Here is a 20925-nt window from a genome sequence, read left to right on the forward strand (position 1 = left end):
ATGTCATTCTAAAAAATAAACATTTTTATTTAGTGGACATTTCATATCAACAAATTTAGAATATTTAGTGGATACTGTGAATTTCACAATTTATTTGTGGAAAATTGTTTATTATATCGGGTGCAGTTGTCAGAGCAATTGAGGAATGGCCGATGTACGTGATATTTTAGACATCGAGCGGGCGAATACGCCTGAAGTGACTCGTGAATCATTTCTGGTGCAGAAACGGCGGAACTTTGAAAAGTAAGTTTTTATTCACTGTAAACAATATAATTGTACTAATGCTATATTTTCAACCCAAACAACCGCAGAGCTAAAGGAGTTTCCAAACGCCCAGAGGGTATGCACCGCGAAGTATTCGCTTTGCTCTACAATGACAACAAAGATGCTCCACCGCTTTTACCAACAGACACTGGTATATTATTTATATATTTTTACCCAAAACACATTCAGCATAAAATAATTTTGCAGCACTTGGTATTGGAGCGGGTTACAAGCAAGCGAAAGCTCGTTTGGGAATGAAAAAAGTGCGCAAGTGGGAATGGGCTCCTTTCAATAATCCAGCACGCACAGACGGTGCTGTATTTCATCATTGGCGTCGTACTACAGACGACCAGAAGGATTATCCCTTTGCCAAATTCAATAAGCAGCTTCAAATACCCACCTACACCATGACAGAGTATAACACACACTTGCGTACGAACGTACAAAAATGGAACAAGGCACAAACCGATCATCTGTTCGATTTGGCTAAACGGTAAATGTTGTAATAAACTATATTTAAGATTAGAAATATATATTTTTTTAAAACGAAATTTAGTTTCGATCTGCGGTTTATCGTAATGGCTGATCGTTGGGATCGTGCACAGCATGGCGTTAAATCTGTGGAAGATCTGAAAGAGCGCTACTATGAAGTAGTAGGTCTGCTCGCCAAAGCCAAGGGACAGAATAGTGACAAAAAATCATATGCTTTTGATGCAGAACACGAAAGGAAGCGCAAGGATCAACTGAAAAAATTATTTGAACGAACTACCCAACAAGTAGAAGAAGAGCAAATGCTCTTGAATGAGCTTAAGAAGATCGAAGCACGCAAGAAGGAGCGCGAACGCAAAACTCAAGATCTACAAAAACTCATCTCACAGGCGGATCAGGTACGAATATTTGTTTATAAAGATTTTCCTAGTAATTCATTTTGAAAAATCCATAACCACACCAGCAAAGTGATGCCGCAACCAATGTGCAGAGTGCACGCAAATATGAAAAGAAACTTGTTAAGAAAAAACTACATCATCAACCGCGTCCCTCGAAGGTTGATTCGGTCGTAAATGCTATAGAAATAGGTGGCAGTGGCATAAAGTTCTCAGACCTACGTGGATCTGGTGTTTCATTGCGCTCACAGAAAATGAAGCTGCCTGCAAACATCGGTCAGCGTAAGGTAAAAGCATTGGAACAAGCCATACAAGAGTTTAAAGTCGGTGAGTGATTTTTCTGAAACATTTATTTTGTTTCGTTGAACTAATACAAATTTTTGTTTGTAGATCCCTCGCCGCCGCCAACCGAGGAAATATGTAACGCATTCAATGAATTGCGCTCCGACATGGTTCTGCTGTGCGAATTAAGGACAGCCTTGTCCACATGTGTCTATGAAATGGAAAGCTTAAAGCATCAGTATGAAGCAGCATGCCCGGGAAAAGTGAGCTCTCAATACAGATATTTTTGCATAAAGGAAAGATTTTTAAAAAAACTTTTTGCAGACTCTGAACATTCCACCGTCTCTAATACCAGCCGAACCCATTAAAGAAGAAATAATTGAGCCTGGTACTTCGGCCAGCACAAATGCATAGTCTTCTAATAAACAACAATTTTTATGTAATTCTCATTCATAAGATAAATGAACAACGGCTAGTTTGAATTAAATCGAAAAAAAATTTGTTCTATCAGAAATATTTTCTTGCGTCGGACGAACGCTTTATCGCCAGTATTTGTCAACTCGTTAACGCTCATAAGCGTTGGCAAATTGTATTTATCGGACGCCTACAAAGGTGAGAAGCGGCAAAGATGAGTATTGAGTTGAGAATGGGAAAGTCAAATAAACAAGCTTGGAACTTCTGCCCATTTGCGTCGGTTGCACACATTCGCTATCGTAGGTATGCGACTGCGCGGCAAGCGTGTGTGTGAAGCCACTTCTTTATTTGTTCTATTAAACAGCGCTAACGTTGTAGGCAGTAGAGCTTCTTTATGGGATTGTTGTTGTAGCCAGGGAGAAATGGGATTTGAGAGCTGCATGCCTCGCCAACCCGTTCGCCGTACGTACATATAAGGAACACTTTGTCGGTCAAAGGCGTCATATATGGAGTGATTGTGCCACTTGATGCGAGAGTGCGAAAAGTATGTAGAATAAAAATACTAAACATCAAGATGCTATTTCAAGGCCTCAATTATGTGTGCCTTCAAATTTCCACCAGCATGACGACAATATTGTCTTTTGTTGTTGGTAACATACCGTTTGAATGTACCAAATCGTAAGTGTGTGCGTGTATGTGTGTGCCACTTGTTCATCCTACATTTTTCGCTATTTAAGCTGCTGATTACGGCAGTGGCTCGACCAGCAGTCCTCGTTCTTGTAGGTATGTATCGGATATTTCTATCTGTCGCCGTCACCTTGGCTGTCCTCTCACTTAACACAGTATGCTCACTATGCCGACACATAAATGTGAACATATGTGTGTCAGTCTGAACTTATGACTATATGTAACTGTAGCTGTGATGAAGCTTGTTTTAGAATTCGCGACTGCCATATGTATTGTTTTAGCGTTGTTGTTGTGGTCTATTACGAAAGTTCACATTTGTTTTGTTTCGTTGATCACAAGTTCGTATTGTCCCAAAGCGTTAGCGCACGAAGTCGGACCTGCGGCAGCGTTGCGACGGGGAGACGGCTTCTGGCTTTGACGCGCATGCACTTGTGTAAACACGGACTGTTTGTACATGTGCATGTGGACGTACACTCAACATAACTTCATTGAGACGCGCCACCGAAGTCGGCTTCTTTCAACTATATACAAGTATAGATGCAAGCAGGCGTTTACGACAGCAAGCAATAAAAGTATACTGCCGTGAAAAGTAGAGAAGCACTTAGTTGCGGTGCATATTATAGGTTCACTTTTTTATCACCCATTTTAACCTATTTTTGCAACATGAGTATAAATAACTTTAAATACATTTTTAGATCCTTTCATTGACGTGGACCGAACTCGAATGCTAACAGATCGGTCATTTTAGTACCCGATCGTATGTTATATAGGCAGAATATTTCCCTTGTAACACACTTCAAAAACCCATGAACTCTACCAATTTGTATAAAATGTTAATACTCCTCTATGATGACATCATCAGCGTGTATATTTTCAGCTCAATAACCGTATATGTTATTTCTCTGATAAGTTTTCGGTGTTAAATTTGTTTTAGCTGCCCCGAACCGGCTCCGCCAAGTTGCAGTTCAGCATGTTTATTTCCCTGCCAAAAATAAAAACACAATAATCTGTTTCGCTGATGATACTTCGTTGGATCCGAAGAACTACTCGAGTTACTTTAGTCGAGAGTTCAATCTGTTTAGTTCGTTACATAAAGCGGTTCCCCTGATGACATACATACATACATTTCTCGAATAAATTCTTTCGACTTGCAATTAAGAGGGATGTTCAAAAAGCTATTGGGCAGTTGAAATCTCTGAACCTTTTGATCTTATGTGACAGATAATGTTGGGTTAGATAAGAAGGTCGATCCCATGTGGTCGGCTGAGAACGCCGGAAAGAAGAAGAGGAAGGCCGAAGTTTTGACTGCCGAGATATTTCAATCCGATTTCCAAGTAGGCTTTCTTCAAATAGTTTTGACAACTAACGTCCGACAAAATCTTCAGTCTTGTCGCATGCACGTCTTGTGGGTTAGTAGTCAGTAGATGCGTTGGACTAAAATGATCGCTAAGTTTTTCATCAGCGTCTGCTAAGCTAACGTAAAGTTCAGAGGTCCAGAGTTAATCGATGTCAAAAGAGCTTAACGCAGCGGATGTCAATTCGCTCACTTCAATCGGAAATTTATCAGTGAAAATAGAGATCACATTTAGATTAGATTATACGAGTATTAGATAAGAAAATGAAGATTGTCCCGCGACCTTAGGTCTATTGTGACCTCTCCTAAATCACAACGATTCACTTAGCCCCAGCAAATTCCAATATACTGCTAGGTGCTATTGAGGCGATGTGATCCCTATTTGGAAACAGGGTTCCAAGGGCCTTAATCCTGCGCCTACAGACTGCTGTGCAGTCCCTTAGCAGGTTTCTGGAGTATCAGACTCCAAGTCGCAAAACCAGTAATTCGCACAGAAATCTAGGCCCATGTTATATAAGTGCTTCTTTAGCTTAGAATGGGCAGTGTAGAAGGCGACAAGTAGCCTGAGTTTTTTCCCTCGAAGGTTGATTACATATAATATTGAAACCTTTTGAGGCTGTAACTACCCATTAGCAACTTGGCATGGCGCATGCCTAGGAGTTGTTGCCAAGGCTCATCCAGATCACATACTTCAGTAACTAATTTCAGACTGTAGGAAGCTCTAACTCCCCAAGGCATCTCTCTAAAACACTTAATTATAGAAAAATGCAATTCAAGTGCCTGCCACTGTACTAGAGCTCTGCTAAAATTTAAAATTTAAGATCATATACAACTGACTTTGTGTTTTAAGCGGCCACGCCGCCTTGGCATGGTTGGGGCCCAAGGAAACCGCAGCAACCGCAAAAATTTGCGAACAAAGGGAGGCGCATGCGCACACACATTTCAATTTCAATTTGCTTAAAAGTGCTTGTGGCGGTGCGCGGCAGTCACCAATTCACAGTCGCTCAATTAACTCAAGCAAAGCTTTTGCGCGAACACAGCGAAGGATTTAAGCCCCTCACTAAGTATATACAAATATACATACGTCCATATATCTATATAATATATATTTGATTGAAGAACAATATTCTTCGCTCATTCAGCGATAAATTAGCACATTTAGCCAGTGAATGATCTGCGAACTGCCACAAAGTGCAAATGAATGCAAATAAAGGCGAGCTCTCACTTCACCCACTTGAATGGGCGACACATTAGCGCTTCTAATAAGAATGGTGAAATGAAAAGGCTCTTGCCTACTTTGTAACACAATACGCCGCCGATACTTAATTCGCCAATAATGCTAAGATTAGCACAAATTTAGCTATAAACGCACACACGCACATACTCATACTCATACATACATATATGTGGTAGCATTAGCTCATTACTAGCAGCTTGTTCGCTCATAAATTTGTGTGTTAACCCGGTGCTTTCAGCCAACTCAGCCTACACAGGCGTCGTGCGCGCCAGGTGAGAGCCAGCGCGCGCACCCATACACCGATGCGGACGTTCGAACATGTTGTGAGTAGTTATGTGCGACGCCGTGTGTGTGCGGTGCGGCTTACCGGTTGAGTGCGTCTGTTTTTGTGAATGAATTCATTGAGGCGCGCGCGTAGGTTTACGTTTGCCAACGAAAGCAACAACACCAACTGCACTCCTGCTTAATGATCGTGCCGTCAGCCAAGCACGCAGTGGTTGTTGTAATATACAACAGCTGTCGACAGCCAGTCAGCCAGCCAAACGCCAACAATCAACCACCAGACAGCAGCCACCAGCCACCAGGCAGCGGGCAGCAGTCGGCTGTCGGCCGCGGTGTGCATGTAGGCGAATCAACACAACCGACGTCGGCGCGCGGTCCAAGCCCACATGTTGGCTGTTGGTGTGCTCAGTTGAGTTTTGGTTTCCGCGCTGTCGAGTCAATGAAATCGGAAGGCCTCAAACTGTTGTTGGTCGTGGTGAAAATTTTGTGTGCATTTTTGGGATTTGTGTCTCAATAATTTTGTGTGACAAATGCAGTTTGCGTTGCAATTTTTGTGAAATTTATAAAACCAACGGTGTTTGTAGTGTAAAGTCAGCGGGTTCGTGGCTTAAGTCTTTCGTTTGCTGGCTAAAGCAATTTGGAGGTAATTTTTCCGAAAGCCAGTATCGCGAATAGTGGAATTGTCGGCTACGAAGCTGCTAAATAATTGTCAAACTCAAAGTGCAATTGCAAACAAACCCGAAAAAGTTGCTTCGAAATAGTAAAATAGTAAAAAAATACCCCAGTGATTAATTATTGCTTCGTGCGTGACAACACAAACCTTCTGCGTCTTCTTAAATGCCTTGAAGACAAGAAACAAAAAAGTTGAAAGCAAAGAGGCAGACATTGCCTGTTGACACGGCGCGACAGGATACACGGCAAAAGAAATAAAAACAAAATAAAAAAAAATTCAATTATTTATTCAGTTGCATTGTAGACGGGCATCCGTTTCCGGCCCATTGTTCTAATAACACACACAGACAGACGTATGTGTGTGCATGTGCATACACAATTGAAATTTCCATGAATGAATCAGCAGCAGCGCCTTCTAGCTGAGTGATCAAACAGACGTAGAGCGCAAAGGCAAAAGGAGCACAAAGATAAAACACACACACGCACACAATCAGACCTCTTCGAAAGGCAATAAAATAGTTCGGTAAACAGCGTGACATAATCGTTCATTCATTGACAAAGCAAAGCGCATTTACCTGCCGAAAGTAAGAGCAATTGGAAGCCCTCCTACCCGCTTCCGCACCGCGCCGCCGTGTGAAACGAACAATCGCCCAAAACGACACAACGACGCAAGTGCATTCAGCCGTACCAACACACAAACACACACACACGCACATAGAAGCGTTGCGCAAATAGGGAAGTGTTCGGCGTAACGGAGATAAACGTGCGCATTTGAGTCGCAGATAAGATGCTTATCACGCTTACAAATCGCTCCGAGTGAATAAACAACACGTCCGTTACACACACGCACACCCATCCACCTTACACACACACCTTGCAGTTCTGTGACTAGCATTTGCTTCGCGGTCTTCTAGCTGCTTTGTTGTTGTTGCTGTTGTTTGCTCTGTGTCACCTAAGCACTCAATAGAGTTTTCCGAATTCGCTGTTTGCCTTTCACACACAAAAGTGTTTGCGGTGCGCGTAGATAAGCCGCGCTGTGGACAAGGCTGTGCGTCGTTCGGCTGAGAAAGTGAAGTGCCAAGTCAAGTCCAATTGCTTCCAGCGTACCCCTGGCGGCCTAAGGTAGCTGCAGGCATGGCGGCTGACATCCGAGCAACGGCTCCTTTGAGGTAAGTGAAGTCAACGTTTTCTTAAGCGTCCATAGCTGGTGGCCTACGTGTTTGTATGTATGCTAATTTTTGGGGTATGAAAGGTCACTATGAGTGGTGGACTCGAATGCCGTCGTTCAAAGCGATGATTAATAAAGACCGCAGACTGACATTTTAATAACGCTGTGTATTTGTGTTTATTCCGGAGATTAGCATAATATAATATTTGCACTAAATTATTGCTCTTTAAGCAGCGCTTAGTTTTGGCAGTTATGCAGGCTCTTGGTTGTATTAGTTATGATTCATGGCCTAATGGATATCGGTGAAAAATGTTACGTTATTTCATGAAAAAGTTCGTCGGGGATATTAATACGCTGAATGTTTGTGAATACAGTTTATTCGGTAAAAGTAGGAGGTTGGTTATCTAGAAGACAATTTAGGGGTCCCTATTAGCCTAATTCAGAAGTTCACTCTCTTAGTAAACTGTTCTTTATTCGACCCCTCCGAAGGGTAAGAAGTGGGCATCGCTGATATATTCATTGAAGTTGTATTGTCTTTGTTGGCTCAGGCCTATGAAGGTAAATATTCTGCATGCTGCTAAATGCTATATGAGTGGTCCAAAACTGAATGATGAGAAAACAGTTACTAAAGATCTAAGCGTCTTTACTGCTTAAAATTATACTTGTAATTTATTGAGTATGGGAGCCACTTTTGTGTAGCACCAAAAAAGGTGCATAATGATTGTTCACCTACAGTTAGAAGAGTAGAAGGATGAGTTTCTGAATTTAAACGTGGTCGTACCAGCCTTGAAGACGATTTACGCGAAGAACGTCCCAAAAGCTAGAAATCATAGTCAAAATATGGTTTTTGAAGATCGTCGATTGGCTGAGAGAGATTTAGTAGAGGCTCTACACATCTCATTAAGCAGTGTGAGCCATATTTTAAGCGAAATTTTGTGTTTTGGAAAGCTGTGTGCAGAATGGGTGCTGCATTGGCTAACAATGGAACAAAAACACATTCGAATGCGGCTTTCTCAGGAACATTTGGGGCATTTTAAAAACGATAAAGTGGATTTTGTGCGTCGATTCATCGTTATGGATGAGACTTGGGTCTATCACCATGTTCCTGAATCAAAACAAGAAAACTTGAAAAAAAAAATTGGGTTTTTGTCAAAAAATTTCCACTTTATGTTGTTTAAAAATATGTTCAAACATGGCTTTTCTTATTTTTTTAGTTTAAATAGAAAACAATTTAATGCCAAAGATATTAAATTTTGCCCCGATTCGATCCGACGTTTAGTTTTTTTCTATCTTGCCCGCCAATTCAGTAAAATCCTAAAAATGAAAAACCGAGAAATCGCGCGTCAAAGTTTTCGCTTTCTGCCCAATCGCTCATATATCTACTAGAGTCTAGTAACTAGACGTTCAGGTCACTATTTTCCTTCTAGCTTCGAAAATATTTCGAATTTCCATCTATAACTTTGGGGACATAGTCTTAGATATTTCTTAAAGAGATTTAAGCAAAAAATATCGATATTTTGAAGCTTCTAAATCAGGCTCCCTTAATTTTGAACATTATTGCAACTTTTTGGACCAGTTGCCAAAAAAAATTGAAAAAATTCGTGAAAAAAGACCCGGTTTGCAGAAGAAAAAATCCATTTTCATCAGGACAATGCACAATGTCACAAGAGGATTTTGGAGCATCCACCGTATTCAGATTCCATTTTTTTCCAGAAATCAAAAAATTTAAGCGTGGCAAGCGTTTTTCATCAAATGAAGAGATCATAACAGCTGTTGAAGCGTATTTTGCAGACCTTCCGGATTCTCACTTCAGGGATGGGATTCACAGATTGGAGGATCGTTGGAGCAAGTGTATTAATGTTCAGGGAGATTATACTGAATAATAAAATGTATTTTGAGTCATAAAATTGTGCTTTTTTTTTATCAAACGACAAAACTTATTGAACAACCGGTATCTAAATACTGACGCCTTCAACTTTTTGAGATATTTATCCAAGCATTTTCTACACGACCGAGATTGCGAACTTTTCAATTAAATTTTTTATTGAATTTCCTAATTATAAATTGATAAAATCTGAATCGATTGAATGTTTTAGTTTGCCGACCAGTGCTCTGGAATTTTGAAGATAATAGCCAAAAACTTGCATTTTTTATTGAGTTCTGCGTCCTTCAAGTGAGGGGGGGAAAATCTGTGTTCTCGTCGCCATGATTTCGCGTAATGTGACCATCTGAAGAATCGCCATGATTTATATGATAGCGAGATATTTAAAGAATATCCATGCCAAATTTCAAGTAAATCACCTTCTAATTGTAATTAGAGATATTGTGGCAACTGCATTGAAAAAAGTAGTTCCGAGAAAAACGCTCCAACCGGTCCGGTTGCCACAACAGTAAACCGGCAATAACTTCGGAAATAATTTGAATTTTTGAAAATTCTTTTGCGACGATATTTTTTAATATAAAAAAAATTTTTTCGAAATATAAAAAAAATTGTAAATTTTTTCAAAAATCTAGACTGGTTTTCGGATTTTCAGAATTACTGAATAAAAAAGTTCTTTGAATGTTAGTTAAATGATAGGCGCGGTTTTGGGAAATATCGGAACACTGTGAGCACAAAAGATGGATCATACAGCAATATTTTTCATAAAAACAGATACAGAGTGCACCAGTATATGATGCTCTTCTATATTTTTGGCATTTAAAGAAAATAAAAGTTCACACAATTAACAAATTTTAATTGATGTTATTATTATTTTAATCAATATGTGTGTTGTTTTCTAAAGACCAGCAATGCTTTGACTTAATTATGACTGAGGAATTAATTAATTTAGCAGCTTCTTAAGGGATTTCCCGCAAAGCACAAACACAAAGTGATTCTTCAATATTTTAAATTATTATTTGGCAGCTTCAATTTTGTGCAGGCTTGGGAGCTTCATTGAGAGTAATAACAGATTCCATCTAATTGTTGGTTCAAACATTTACATGTGTGCACACACATACATACACACAGAGCGAACAATATTATCATATTATTCTTTGGCCTTCATATTCGCTTGTTTTTCGGATTCTCAACTTTTTATGGGCTACTGAAAGCCATTATTTTCGTTTTTGTCGAATGACAACATGCCGCCGACTTATCGCCCCACACCACTTTAGCCGCTCACTTGCTCGCGGCGCGACGGCGTTTGTGCCTTAAGTCTTTTGTGCGCGTCGAGCGCTTTGTATTTGCTCAAGAAATGAAGAAAAAAGTGGCAACAACAGCCAGCGCTTTACGAGCTCACCAGCTCACCATATCTACCCACCTGAACGCCCACATGAGGCCAACACTAATTTTTTTAAATTATTTCTCAAATTCGTTTATTGCTGTGTCGCAGCCGCTGACGACGGCAGTTGGTGGCCGTGCAGCAGGTTTGCCTTCGCTCGTTCACAGAGTTGATACCAGTGTTGGCACATAAGCACTCGAAGCTTGTCAAGCGCTACGCAGGTTTTTTTCGGCTAGATTAAGCTAAATATTTGTCATTTGCTGCGCCTGCGGCTCTGGCTCCGGCTGTGACCGAGGCTGTGCGGCTGTGTGGTCCATAATGCGCTTCATTCGTTAGCGTTCGGTGTAATTCGTGGCGTTCGAGTGAAAACAAACACCGTAAAATAGAATGAAGAACATGAAGAAAGTAACCATAACAGTGGAAGAGTGCTTACAAGCTACAGAATCACACCTCATAATGACCTTTCACATTTTTCCAACACACGGCGTGAGCCCCAATTCTTGTTGTTCTCCAATTCTACACGTCGATGGCAGTGCTCCATATAAGTTTGCGTTAGGCCTCTGTTGTTGTTGTTGTTGTTGTTATTCTTATGCCGGTCGAATGCTAATTGCAGACGCTCAACAAAAGACAGAACAGCGAACTTGAACGTCATTCCTCAATATAAATGTGCGCTCATACACTTAACACATACATATATGTATGTATGTGTGTATGTATATACTAATAGTTATCGGTTCTTGGTTGGTGTGTTAATGCCTGAACCGCTGACTAAGTCTTTTGTGCTGCAGTGGATTTACATTTCAAATTGAATAGTGCCATGGAGCCCAGGCGAAATGGTCCACGCTTCTCAGTTAGCAGATTCAACAACGACGGACACACGCTATGACACACATATATACAATATATACGCGATTGGGAAGCTTGGCGCAAAAATAGCAATCTGAGTCAGAGTGGCGAGTTTATTCAACCTACGCCTGGGAGTGTGTGTTGTTGGGCGCTGACAACAAACAACAAGTTCAGACAGTTTTTACTCACAATTAGCGCGTTCTTGGCTGCTTTCGCAATGGCGAAAATGAAGGTGGCAAAAACGGAAAACACGAAAATGCATGTACTCTGCACCATTTCAATGAAGGGGCGACTAGACAAACGCCAATTAGCAAAATGCAAAGTTCGTTTCTTTTTCTCGAAAGCAAATCTCAAAGCGGAAGCGAGTAATAAGACAACTTCACAATTAATCACATATAAATTCAATACTTTTTTAAATAAAATTTGTTTATGGTGGCCCTGGACAAGCGCCAGCCCTGCAGTGCAACAAGTGACTCAAACCTTGACCGAAGCCAGATCTTAAGTTATGGAACAAGTTTTTCTTCGCTTTTAGCTTTGAGAAAAAAGTTCATCCAAACATTACTCATGGGAATGCAAAAGGTGTTCTTAAGCCTTATCAACTGTGCAGTCAATGTAAAGCTTTCGTCTCAGAGTCGTTTTATTGGGTAGTCGAAAAAGTCTTTTCGTATTTCTAATCAAACTTCAACTTAAGTTTTTTATATTTATAATGAACTTTAATTAACCAAATACATATGTACCATTTTGGTCGACCACTTTTTGACATTTTTCCGCCAGAGACGTTATTCCATCAGTGTAAAACTTTTCTGGTTTCTCGACGAAAAACTACGATAAGTAATTTCCACAGTCTTCTCTTGCAGCCAACTTTATTCCATTAAGGGAGTTCTGCATTGACCGAAACAAATGGTAGTCCGATGGTGCAAGGTCAGGGCTATATAGTGGATACATCAAAACTTCAAGCCAAGCTCTCCCAGTGTTTGCCGAGTCAGACAGACGAAGCCCTTTCTGTTGATCAGTTCTGGTCGTTTTTTTTTCGACTGCTTGCTTCAATCTCATTAGTTGTTGACAGTAAAATGTAGAATCATTCGTTCGACTAGGCTGGAACAGCTCATAGTGGACGATTCCTTTCCAATCCCACCAAAACCAACTCTTTCTAACTCCTCTGCAGTTTAGTATAAGAATAATTTTAGTTGTCATGAGTACTTCCCAAAAACCCTACGCTGATTATAAGAAAGCAGAAGCGCTCAGTGTGGCAGCGATGTACAAGACACTGTGGGGTACCTACCGCCTGTCCCTTCTGACTGTCTTGATAAATCGGCTCATTTGCATTTAAGCCCCATGAGGTGACTGTAAACCACTCACTTACGCTAGCGCTACTCGTACCGGCTGGCACGTGTGTGGCAAGTGCGCGCATGCGCCTCACCGCACTGTGCTCATTGTGTGTGCGCGCGCGCCTCTTTGGTTTCCTAAAAGGCAGGAATTGCCAGTCACAGCGCGCCGCCGTGGGTGACACTTAATAGCTGGCACTCAAACTTTTGTAAGCGACTAATTTAATAAAATGACTTTTGAATTGTGGCACGCGCACGCGCACGGCAGCGGAAAAGTGTGTGTGCGTGCATAAACAGACATAATAGTTGCGCTGTCTTGTGTGCAACGAAGTTTCAAGCAACTGATATACACCCTGTATCTGCGTATGTGGCAACACGTAATGCCGACATGTCATATCCAATCTGGCGGCTGACGAACGCCTACAACGCGCCATCAACAAGCGCACAACAAACAACGGCGCAAACAACAACAGTCGCTGCTAAAAGCAGACACCAACACGTATTTGTACATACACAACAACAACGGCGTCAACATCATCAACACGGCCAACAATGGCAGTACATCAGCAACGCTTTCGAAATCCTCCAATTAACAACGCCATCACACCAACGCACTGCGCCAACCAAAACGCCAACTCCAATGGACCGCCACCACCGCCGCTGCCGCACCCGCCGCCGCGCCAAGCCTCTCCTGTACACGTGCTGTGTGGGTTTTGAACTTGAGTTTAAAATTTCGAAAATTAAAATCAACTGATTACTGAGCGGCAGAGCGCCTTATGCAAATCATGCTTAATGCTTGCACTTTTCAGACTTTTAATGGCGATGTGGCGCACGAAAGCGCTGGATCACCAATCACTTCAATTGCCTCTGCGATTGCTGTTAAATGTTCGCGCTGATCTGTTTTCACTGGTGTTGCCAGCATTAAATCAAAAATGTTGCATTTTACAGCATTTTCACTTGCAATGAAATCAGCTAAAAAATACAAAAACAAACACGCTCGCATTAGTTTAAGAGAAAATCAAATTAAATGCCTGAAACTGGTTGCTCGGTTGATGGCGTACGCCTCCACCAAAAATATATTTTACAACTGTCAAGCGACACTTCCACACACACACGTATATGTATGTATGTGTGTATGCTTGTGTACAGAGGCTGGTATGCGTATCGGAAATGTGTAGGCGAAGGCAAATTGTGTATTTATTTTATTTCGTCATTAATCTGCATACTTAATTGTGTTTGCTTTGAATTAACTTCGAAGTTCGATGTCTAAAATTCATTAGAGAATGAAAATATCTATTGAAAATTAATTTTATTGTACTAAAAACTAACGAAATGGAAATATTTGCCATATGAAATATTACATAGGTGTGACTTCTTCCATTATTACCTGAAAAATATATCTAAGAAGGTTGTGTAATTTTTCCCACACACTCTGAAAAAAGCCTTTACAACCGTTTACCTAAAGTTAAAAAAAATCTTACAAAAACGCTCATATCTCCAAATTTTTTGAGTTCTGACAAATGGAAGTCGCTGAAAATCTGCGTGGATGCTCCAGCAATTCCGGATTTTATCCATTTTCTTGTGACACGGTGCATTCATCTGATGAAAAAGACTTCCTTTTTCACAAATTTTTTCCTTTAACTGGTCCAAAAGGTTGCAATAATATCCAGAATTAATTGTTTTTCCAGTTTGCAAGTAATTCACAAACAAAATTCCTCTCGCATCTCAAAAAACTGTTGCCATAACATTCTTGGCCGATTTCCGGGCACGAACTCATTTCGAAGCCGAACAACCATGTTCACACCACTCTTTAGCCTCTTGTTTTGATTCACGATCATGGTGATAGACCGAAGTCTCTTCCATAGTGATGAATCGACGCACAAAATCCACTTTATCATTTTTAAAACGCTCAATGTTTCTGAAAATCGCATCTGTTTTTTGTTCCTTTGTTACGAAAATTTCATTGCTCACACTGCTTAATGAGATGTGTAGAGCTTCTTCTTCTTCTTCAAAAACCATTTTTGTATTCTGGCTTGATTTCTTGGTTTGATGCTGGTCCAAAAATCGTCTTCAAGGCTGGTGCGACCGCGTTTAAATTCAAAATCCTTCTACTGTTCTAATTGTAGGTGAACAATCATTATGTACTTTTAACATTCGTTCGTGAATTTTTTTTGATGCTACACCTTCCAAAATAAGTATTTTATCACTGCTCGATATTCTTTTTTCCATTGTAAAAAACTTGATGCCATAACACTAAATGGCTTGGCCGATTTGAAATGAAACTTCACATACGTTCATATGAAGAGTGTACCAACAAAACAAAATAATTTGATGGATAAACTTCAAAAAATCGAATTTGCCAAACTCAGATAAAAAGAATGACTTGAAAGTTTTCCAATGTTATAGTTTAGGACGAGACTTATCGCCAAAATAGTAGAAAAGTATTATGTTACTTTTCCGCGAAAATGTTAAAATCTCTTTAAATACCCTATGGAATACTTGTATATGTATGAATGAATGAATGGAATAATGGAATATCTAAGAATATTCATTCAATATAGGAAACTCATTTACAATTACTTATTCCTAATTCATTCATAATATATGTATTTCCTGCTTATATTTTCAAACCTTCTTGTAGAAAATAATATTCTCTATGTATGTATGTACATACGTCCACTTCCGTCTTAATGAAACAAAGGCTTTGGACAAAAACACGACCGCTACAGCATTTCGTTGCATTTCATTTAAATATTCCGAGCCTCGAGGCATTTTGCATACGAGTGCAATCCGGTATATTCACATATTAATTCCTCCTGCACAACAAAAAATCCCTTTTCCCTCACTCAAATGACAAAACACTTAAAATTCAATTATTTCTTCACAAGCAATCACAGAGGACGAAAGGTGGTCCCATTGAAGAGCGGCAAATATAATTCTAAAGCAACTGCGATAACAAAACCAATGCATGAATGAAAATGCGATTGAGTGTGTGTGTGTTTGACATTGATGTTCGGACGCCACGATGTTGGCGAATCCTAAATATTTTTGTACCATGTTAGAGTAGTACACAAAATGGTTCTTTGTAGTGCGATAGTGGACCAGCTTTTGTTTCCTCGCTAGTAGTGCGATAATTAACCGTGTTTTAACGATCATAATTACGAAACGATGTATAATGATATTACATTTTATTACTATCTTGTCTTGAAGGCTTTCGATCACTTTCAAAGGATCTTCCACAAATATCTCATTAGTTCAACGGAAAAGTAGTTACGGAAGTGACTAGTAGAGACTGAAGAGTACTCGGATGCTTAGAGTTGGAGTATACAGTACGGTTCTCCCAAGTACATTTATATAGTATTTACATTCATTTTTGGACCACTCTCTGACGCTATGTGGAGTACATTTAACATGCATACATGAGTATTTGCGATTTTTGTCGGTCAATCCATTGTTGTACCCTCACGCGGCCACCGCAAATTCTCACTTCTTTCGCTTTAAGCGCTGCGTGCACTCGCATTGTAATTGCTGAATGAAAGCAGGCGAAGGCAAAGACGATTTGGCTTTGTTGGCCTGGTATTGTTTGGTCTTTTTGTATGTTCACAATATTCGCGCTGATTTTATGTATTTATTCAAAAGTAAGATTTAACTTCTTCTGCTTCTTCTTTTTTTTGTAGCGCACACAGTGCGGTGTGCAAATAAAGATTGAAGTGAAAATTACCCGAGGCCACAGCCGATACGGCAGCTGTTCGCAAGTCAGACGCGTGTTGTTGTATATTGCTGTTAGGCGATGTTGTTGTGATTTTGCTTGCTCCCAATTTTCAGTACGTCAGTGATTTTCATGCAACTTATGGTTTATTGCTAAATTTTCATTGAATTAAAATAATAAAAGCAAAATGATCTTTTATTATCGAGCCGACGTTACGACATGAGCACGATTATGAGCGGCTTCATTAACGCGTGTAAAAAGAAAATCTTCGCTTTTCTTTCTCGACAGTGTAAAATTTTTTACACGCATTTTCCAGTTCAGTGAATTAGAAATGGTTGGGCGCCGTTCAGCCGATTTTACTTTTATTTCATCATGCGTGGTGCCTTTAAGTGCAAGGAAATTGAACAAAGTCAAGTTGAGGTCACTTGGATAAGGCATAACTTCCAATTAACTTTCCCTTCGGTCGATTCATGCCTCTTTTTATTTCGCAAAGTTTTTCGCTGCGATTCTCCTTCTTGTTTACTGACGTAGACACTATCGCTCATCGTTCCACCGAATGCGACGTTCGCTGTGGTCAACGCGCAAAGGACCATAAATCTTTCGCAGAACCTTACTCTCGAAAACTCGTAACGTCGACTCATCAGATGTTCATGCCTCTGTACCATATAGCAGGACGGGAATAATGATTGACTTATAGAGTTTGGTTTTTTTTGGACTTTTCTTCTCAATTGCCTACTCAGTCCGAAGTAGCACCTGTTGGCAAGAGTTATTCTGCGTTGGATTTCGAGACTGACTGTCGTCGCACTCGCGACAAGACTCCCACGTCACTGCTGACAGTCATAACTTCGAAGTCGTAGATAATATCGTCTATCTTGGAACCAGTGTCAACACCAACAATAATGTCGATGAACAAAAATCAAACTCTATAAGCAGAATAACATGAGATATTTCGTCTTGCCCTCGTTCACTGCCAGTCCCATTTTCTTTACTTCCTTATCCATTCTGGAGAAAGAAGAACTAACGACGCGGTTGTTGAGACCAATATCCAATTCAGTGATGATATCAACATCATGACGTACGCCAGCACCTGTAAACTCTTATAAAAGATGATACCTTCTTTATTTAATTTTACAAATCGAATTATTTTATCCAGAAGTAGATTGAGGAAGTCGCACGAAAGGTCTGAAACCTCATTTGGTATCAAACGGCTCGGAGAGGTCCTTCTCGATGCTGACGGAGCTTTTGGTATTGCTCAACGTCAGTTTACACAGACGTATTAGTTTTGCGGGGATACCTAAAGCCACACTGTTAAGGTCCAATTAGTTTGTTGACGGTGGGCTTTAATCTTTCACACAGTACGCTCGATAGAACCTTATACGCGATGTTTAGGAGACTTATCCCACGGTAGTTGGCGCAGATTGTGGGGTCCTCCTTTTTGTGGATTGGGCAGAGCGCACTTAAATTTCAATTGTCGGACATGCTTTCGTCCGACCATATTTTACAAAAAAGCTGATGCATGCTCCTTATCAGTTCTTCGCCGCCGTGCTTGAATATTTCGGCCGGCAATACATCGACGCCCACCGCTTTGTTGTTCCTCAGGCGGGTAGTTGCTATTCGAACTACTTCATGGTCGGGCAATGAACCAATTTTAAGTCTCTTTACTTCATGTAAACCCTGAAAACATACGGAAAGTGAAATTGTTCAACCCACCAGATCCGGTAGTCGTGGGAAAAAATCATGTAAACGTAGCTTTTTGGAATTTCATAAAAAGTTTGGTACATGACATTTTCCCCAGATAATTTGTTAAGCTCGCTGGACCAGCAACGCCAAACACAACTCTCGGATTAAAACGTTTCACACACGAAAGCGCTCAAGTCATTTTCACAACTTCGCTTGAATTCGAAAAATGCGCATTGATTTTCAGAGATTTTCACCATTTTAGGGAAAAACGACAATCGCAACAGTTGTTGTTATTGTTGTTGGCAAATAGTGGCGCTTGCGTGGCGACTTTTAATGCCCGCGTATTCGTGGTGGTGTCACCGTTAGTTAAGCGCAACTGCAAATACTCGCGGTGCTGGCCAAATATGGATCGTTCATCGGCTGTTACTCACTCGTAAATCGTTTTTCAATCGTTTTGCTCCGTAGAATTGCCTGTAAGTCGAAATATTTATTAAGAAGAATAAAAAAGTTGTTGAAAGCTATGCGTTGATGTTGACTTTTCAGCAATTCAGAGGAATGGAGTAATTAATTGTGAGATCTGGGGCTTTTATGCTGCCTGTCTTTGAAATTCGTAATTAAGGCGTCGCAATTTATATCGCGCAGATGGAATTAACGGTGTCGAAACTCAGAACTGTCTGTGTATAGTTGTTGTGACTGAACTTTTGCTGACGCTGCAGCTGTTACTAAACTTTTGTTATACTTTTTAATCGGAAAATAAATAATTTGAATCAAAAAAATAAGTTTTTTTAGAGGTTATACTTGTACCTTCGTTGTAGGTTCTAGGGGCTGTTATAGTACCAGAATGTTTAAGCTGAAGAGACCTTTCTATCCGAGATTAATTTTTAATAAACTCATTTGTAGTAAGTATTTTGATGTCATCCAAGAAGGAAGTTTTTATTCTTGTAAATTTTCCGATGCTTTCGACTGAAATAGTCATTTTGGATATTTTAGTTACTGCTTGGGACCTATGAAACAACTGTGGTAATTATTCTGCATAAATAATTCTATAAATCTACAGAGTTTGATCGGAAAGTAGTAGGACTGAGTCGATTTAAAAAATGCATTGACTCAACCGTTACAATTCTCTAAAAACTTTCAAAATAGGCTCCTTCTACGTCGATGGAGCGCTGCCAGCGCGATTTCCAAGCATTGAAGGAGTCACGGAAGGCATTCTCGAAAAAGCTTTGAGAGCAGAGATGCATGGTGCTTGGATTCCCTCGGTCGTCTCAAAATGCTTGCCTTTCATCGGCCTTTTCAGGCAAGGAATCAAAAATAAACCGAGGGGGCCACACCTGGGCTGTAGGGCGGCTGCGGAAGTGTTGGGATGCCCGCCTTGGTTATATAAGTGGTTACAAGATAGGCGGTATGAGCCGTGGCGTTGTCGTGGTGCAACTTACAATCGGCTGCGATGTCTTGTCGGACCCGATAGACCCTACGCTTGAGTCTCTTGAGAAGTTCCACGTAGAACTTGGCGTCGACGCTTTGACCAGGAGATAGTAGAATCAAGCGTTAAACCAGATCGTTGCTCAAACTGACAGATCTCACGTAAAAGCATGAACCATAGACCAACTCGAATAGTGTTAAGTAAGTTAACATCGAAGTTGTACTCAACTAGTGATTGTTCCTATAGGGTCGCTTGTTGATTAGTGAGCTCTGGTGTCGCATATGCGGTTGGAGCTTCTACATGTACACAATTCACTTGGCTATAACAATAAACCACAAACAGAGCAGTCAAATGAATAAACAATACAACAATTTAAAAAAAACAACAACAACTGATGTTTGTATTTACATACATAAATATGCCAGTGTATAGCAAATACACTTTCAAAGAGTCAAAAGTACATACAAAATAAGTACAAATGACAGAACATTGTTGGTAGTAACAAAGCGTGGCGCTGCAACCGGAAATTAAGCGCACTCAAACGTTTCAAAAACTGTTGCTGAAAATACGAAAACAACAACAACAATAACTAACGCGCCAGCCAAATGAAACAGGTGGCCAAGGGAGGAAGAGTGTGCATGCAAGCACCGTGACAATCGTCGATAGTCGTCAGTCAATAGGTCGGTGCACCGATTGGAGGGATGGGTGTTGGGCGCGAGCTGTTAGAAACTTCTATACGAATAGAAAACATTTTATGCGCAATAAAATTTTAAGACCAAGGTGTCAATGCACGACGCGATAATGCAATATTCCGGAGCTATCCGCGTATATACATATGAGCAAGTGTGTGTATGTTTGTGCACATTAATTGCCAGAGGAAGCGTCAAACAATTAGAGAAATCAATTTTTGGTAATTTTTATTATTATTCAAATCTTTTATACATCCGCCCAGGGCTTAACAGTGGAGCTACACACACACTTCAGTTGCTCAGAAGGCGCTTTTGTGTGCGTACCTTGTAGATTTCATAAATTTGTCACACTTACTTGCTTATATGGGGGGCAGCTGTTATGATTTATGGAATGAGCCGTTGTATCTATGTCAATGTGTGTGTATGTGTGGGGTGAGTGGATGCAGTCTGTCGGAACCACTTGCTACCATTTAAGCTGGTTACGCTCTGATTTATAGCTGCCACACAATACAAATATTTATTTAGCAGCAACAACAAACAGTAAACGGTAGCATCAAAATTGTTGGGTTATATGTTGTCATTGCGGCACAAAAGTGTTGAATTGCATATGAAACGGAAGTGCACTTGTGCAACGGAAATGCACAGAGTCATGCATATGCATTACAATGCTTTGAGCCAGAGTGCCATAAACACTTTTGAACCAAATGTGAACAAAATGAAGGCAGACAATTATTTGTGACTTCTAG

General features: G+C 40.3%; 2 protein-coding genes across 2 annotated transcripts in view; both read left to right on the forward strand.

Moving 5' to 3' along the window:
- The first annotated feature begins 4 nt into the window (after positions 1–4).
- On the forward strand, positions 5–1944 carry LOC126756286 (DNA methyltransferase 1-associated protein 1). Its single transcript, XM_050469238.1, has 7 exons — positions 5–243; positions 312–415; positions 472–757; positions 821–1151; positions 1217–1475; positions 1539–1693; positions 1755–1944. The coding sequence occupies exons 1-7, from the start codon at positions 146–148 to the stop codon at positions 1842–1844; spliced, it is 1323 nt and encodes a 440-aa protein (XP_050325195.1). The 5' UTR covers positions 5–145; the 3' UTR covers positions 1845–1944.
- A 3887-nt stretch (positions 1945–5831) lies between these two features.
- Positions 5832–20925, forward strand: part of LOC126756283 (toll-like receptor 9) — a 39953-nt gene continuing 24859 nt past the window's right edge. The window contains exon 1 of the mRNA XM_050469235.1: positions 5832–7245. Coding sequence (XP_050325192.1) covers positions 7211–7245 — 35 coding nt within the window. The 5' untranslated portion in view covers positions 5832–7210. The remainder of the gene's footprint in view (positions 7246–20925) is intronic.

Source organism: Bactrocera neohumeralis, chromosome 4 (assembly GCF_024586455.1).
Source record: "Bactrocera neohumeralis isolate Rockhampton chromosome 4, APGP_CSIRO_Bneo_wtdbg2-racon-allhic-juicebox.fasta_v2, whole genome shotgun sequence".
NCBI classification, from domain to species: domain Eukaryota; kingdom Metazoa; phylum Arthropoda; class Insecta; order Diptera; family Tephritidae; genus Bactrocera; species Bactrocera neohumeralis.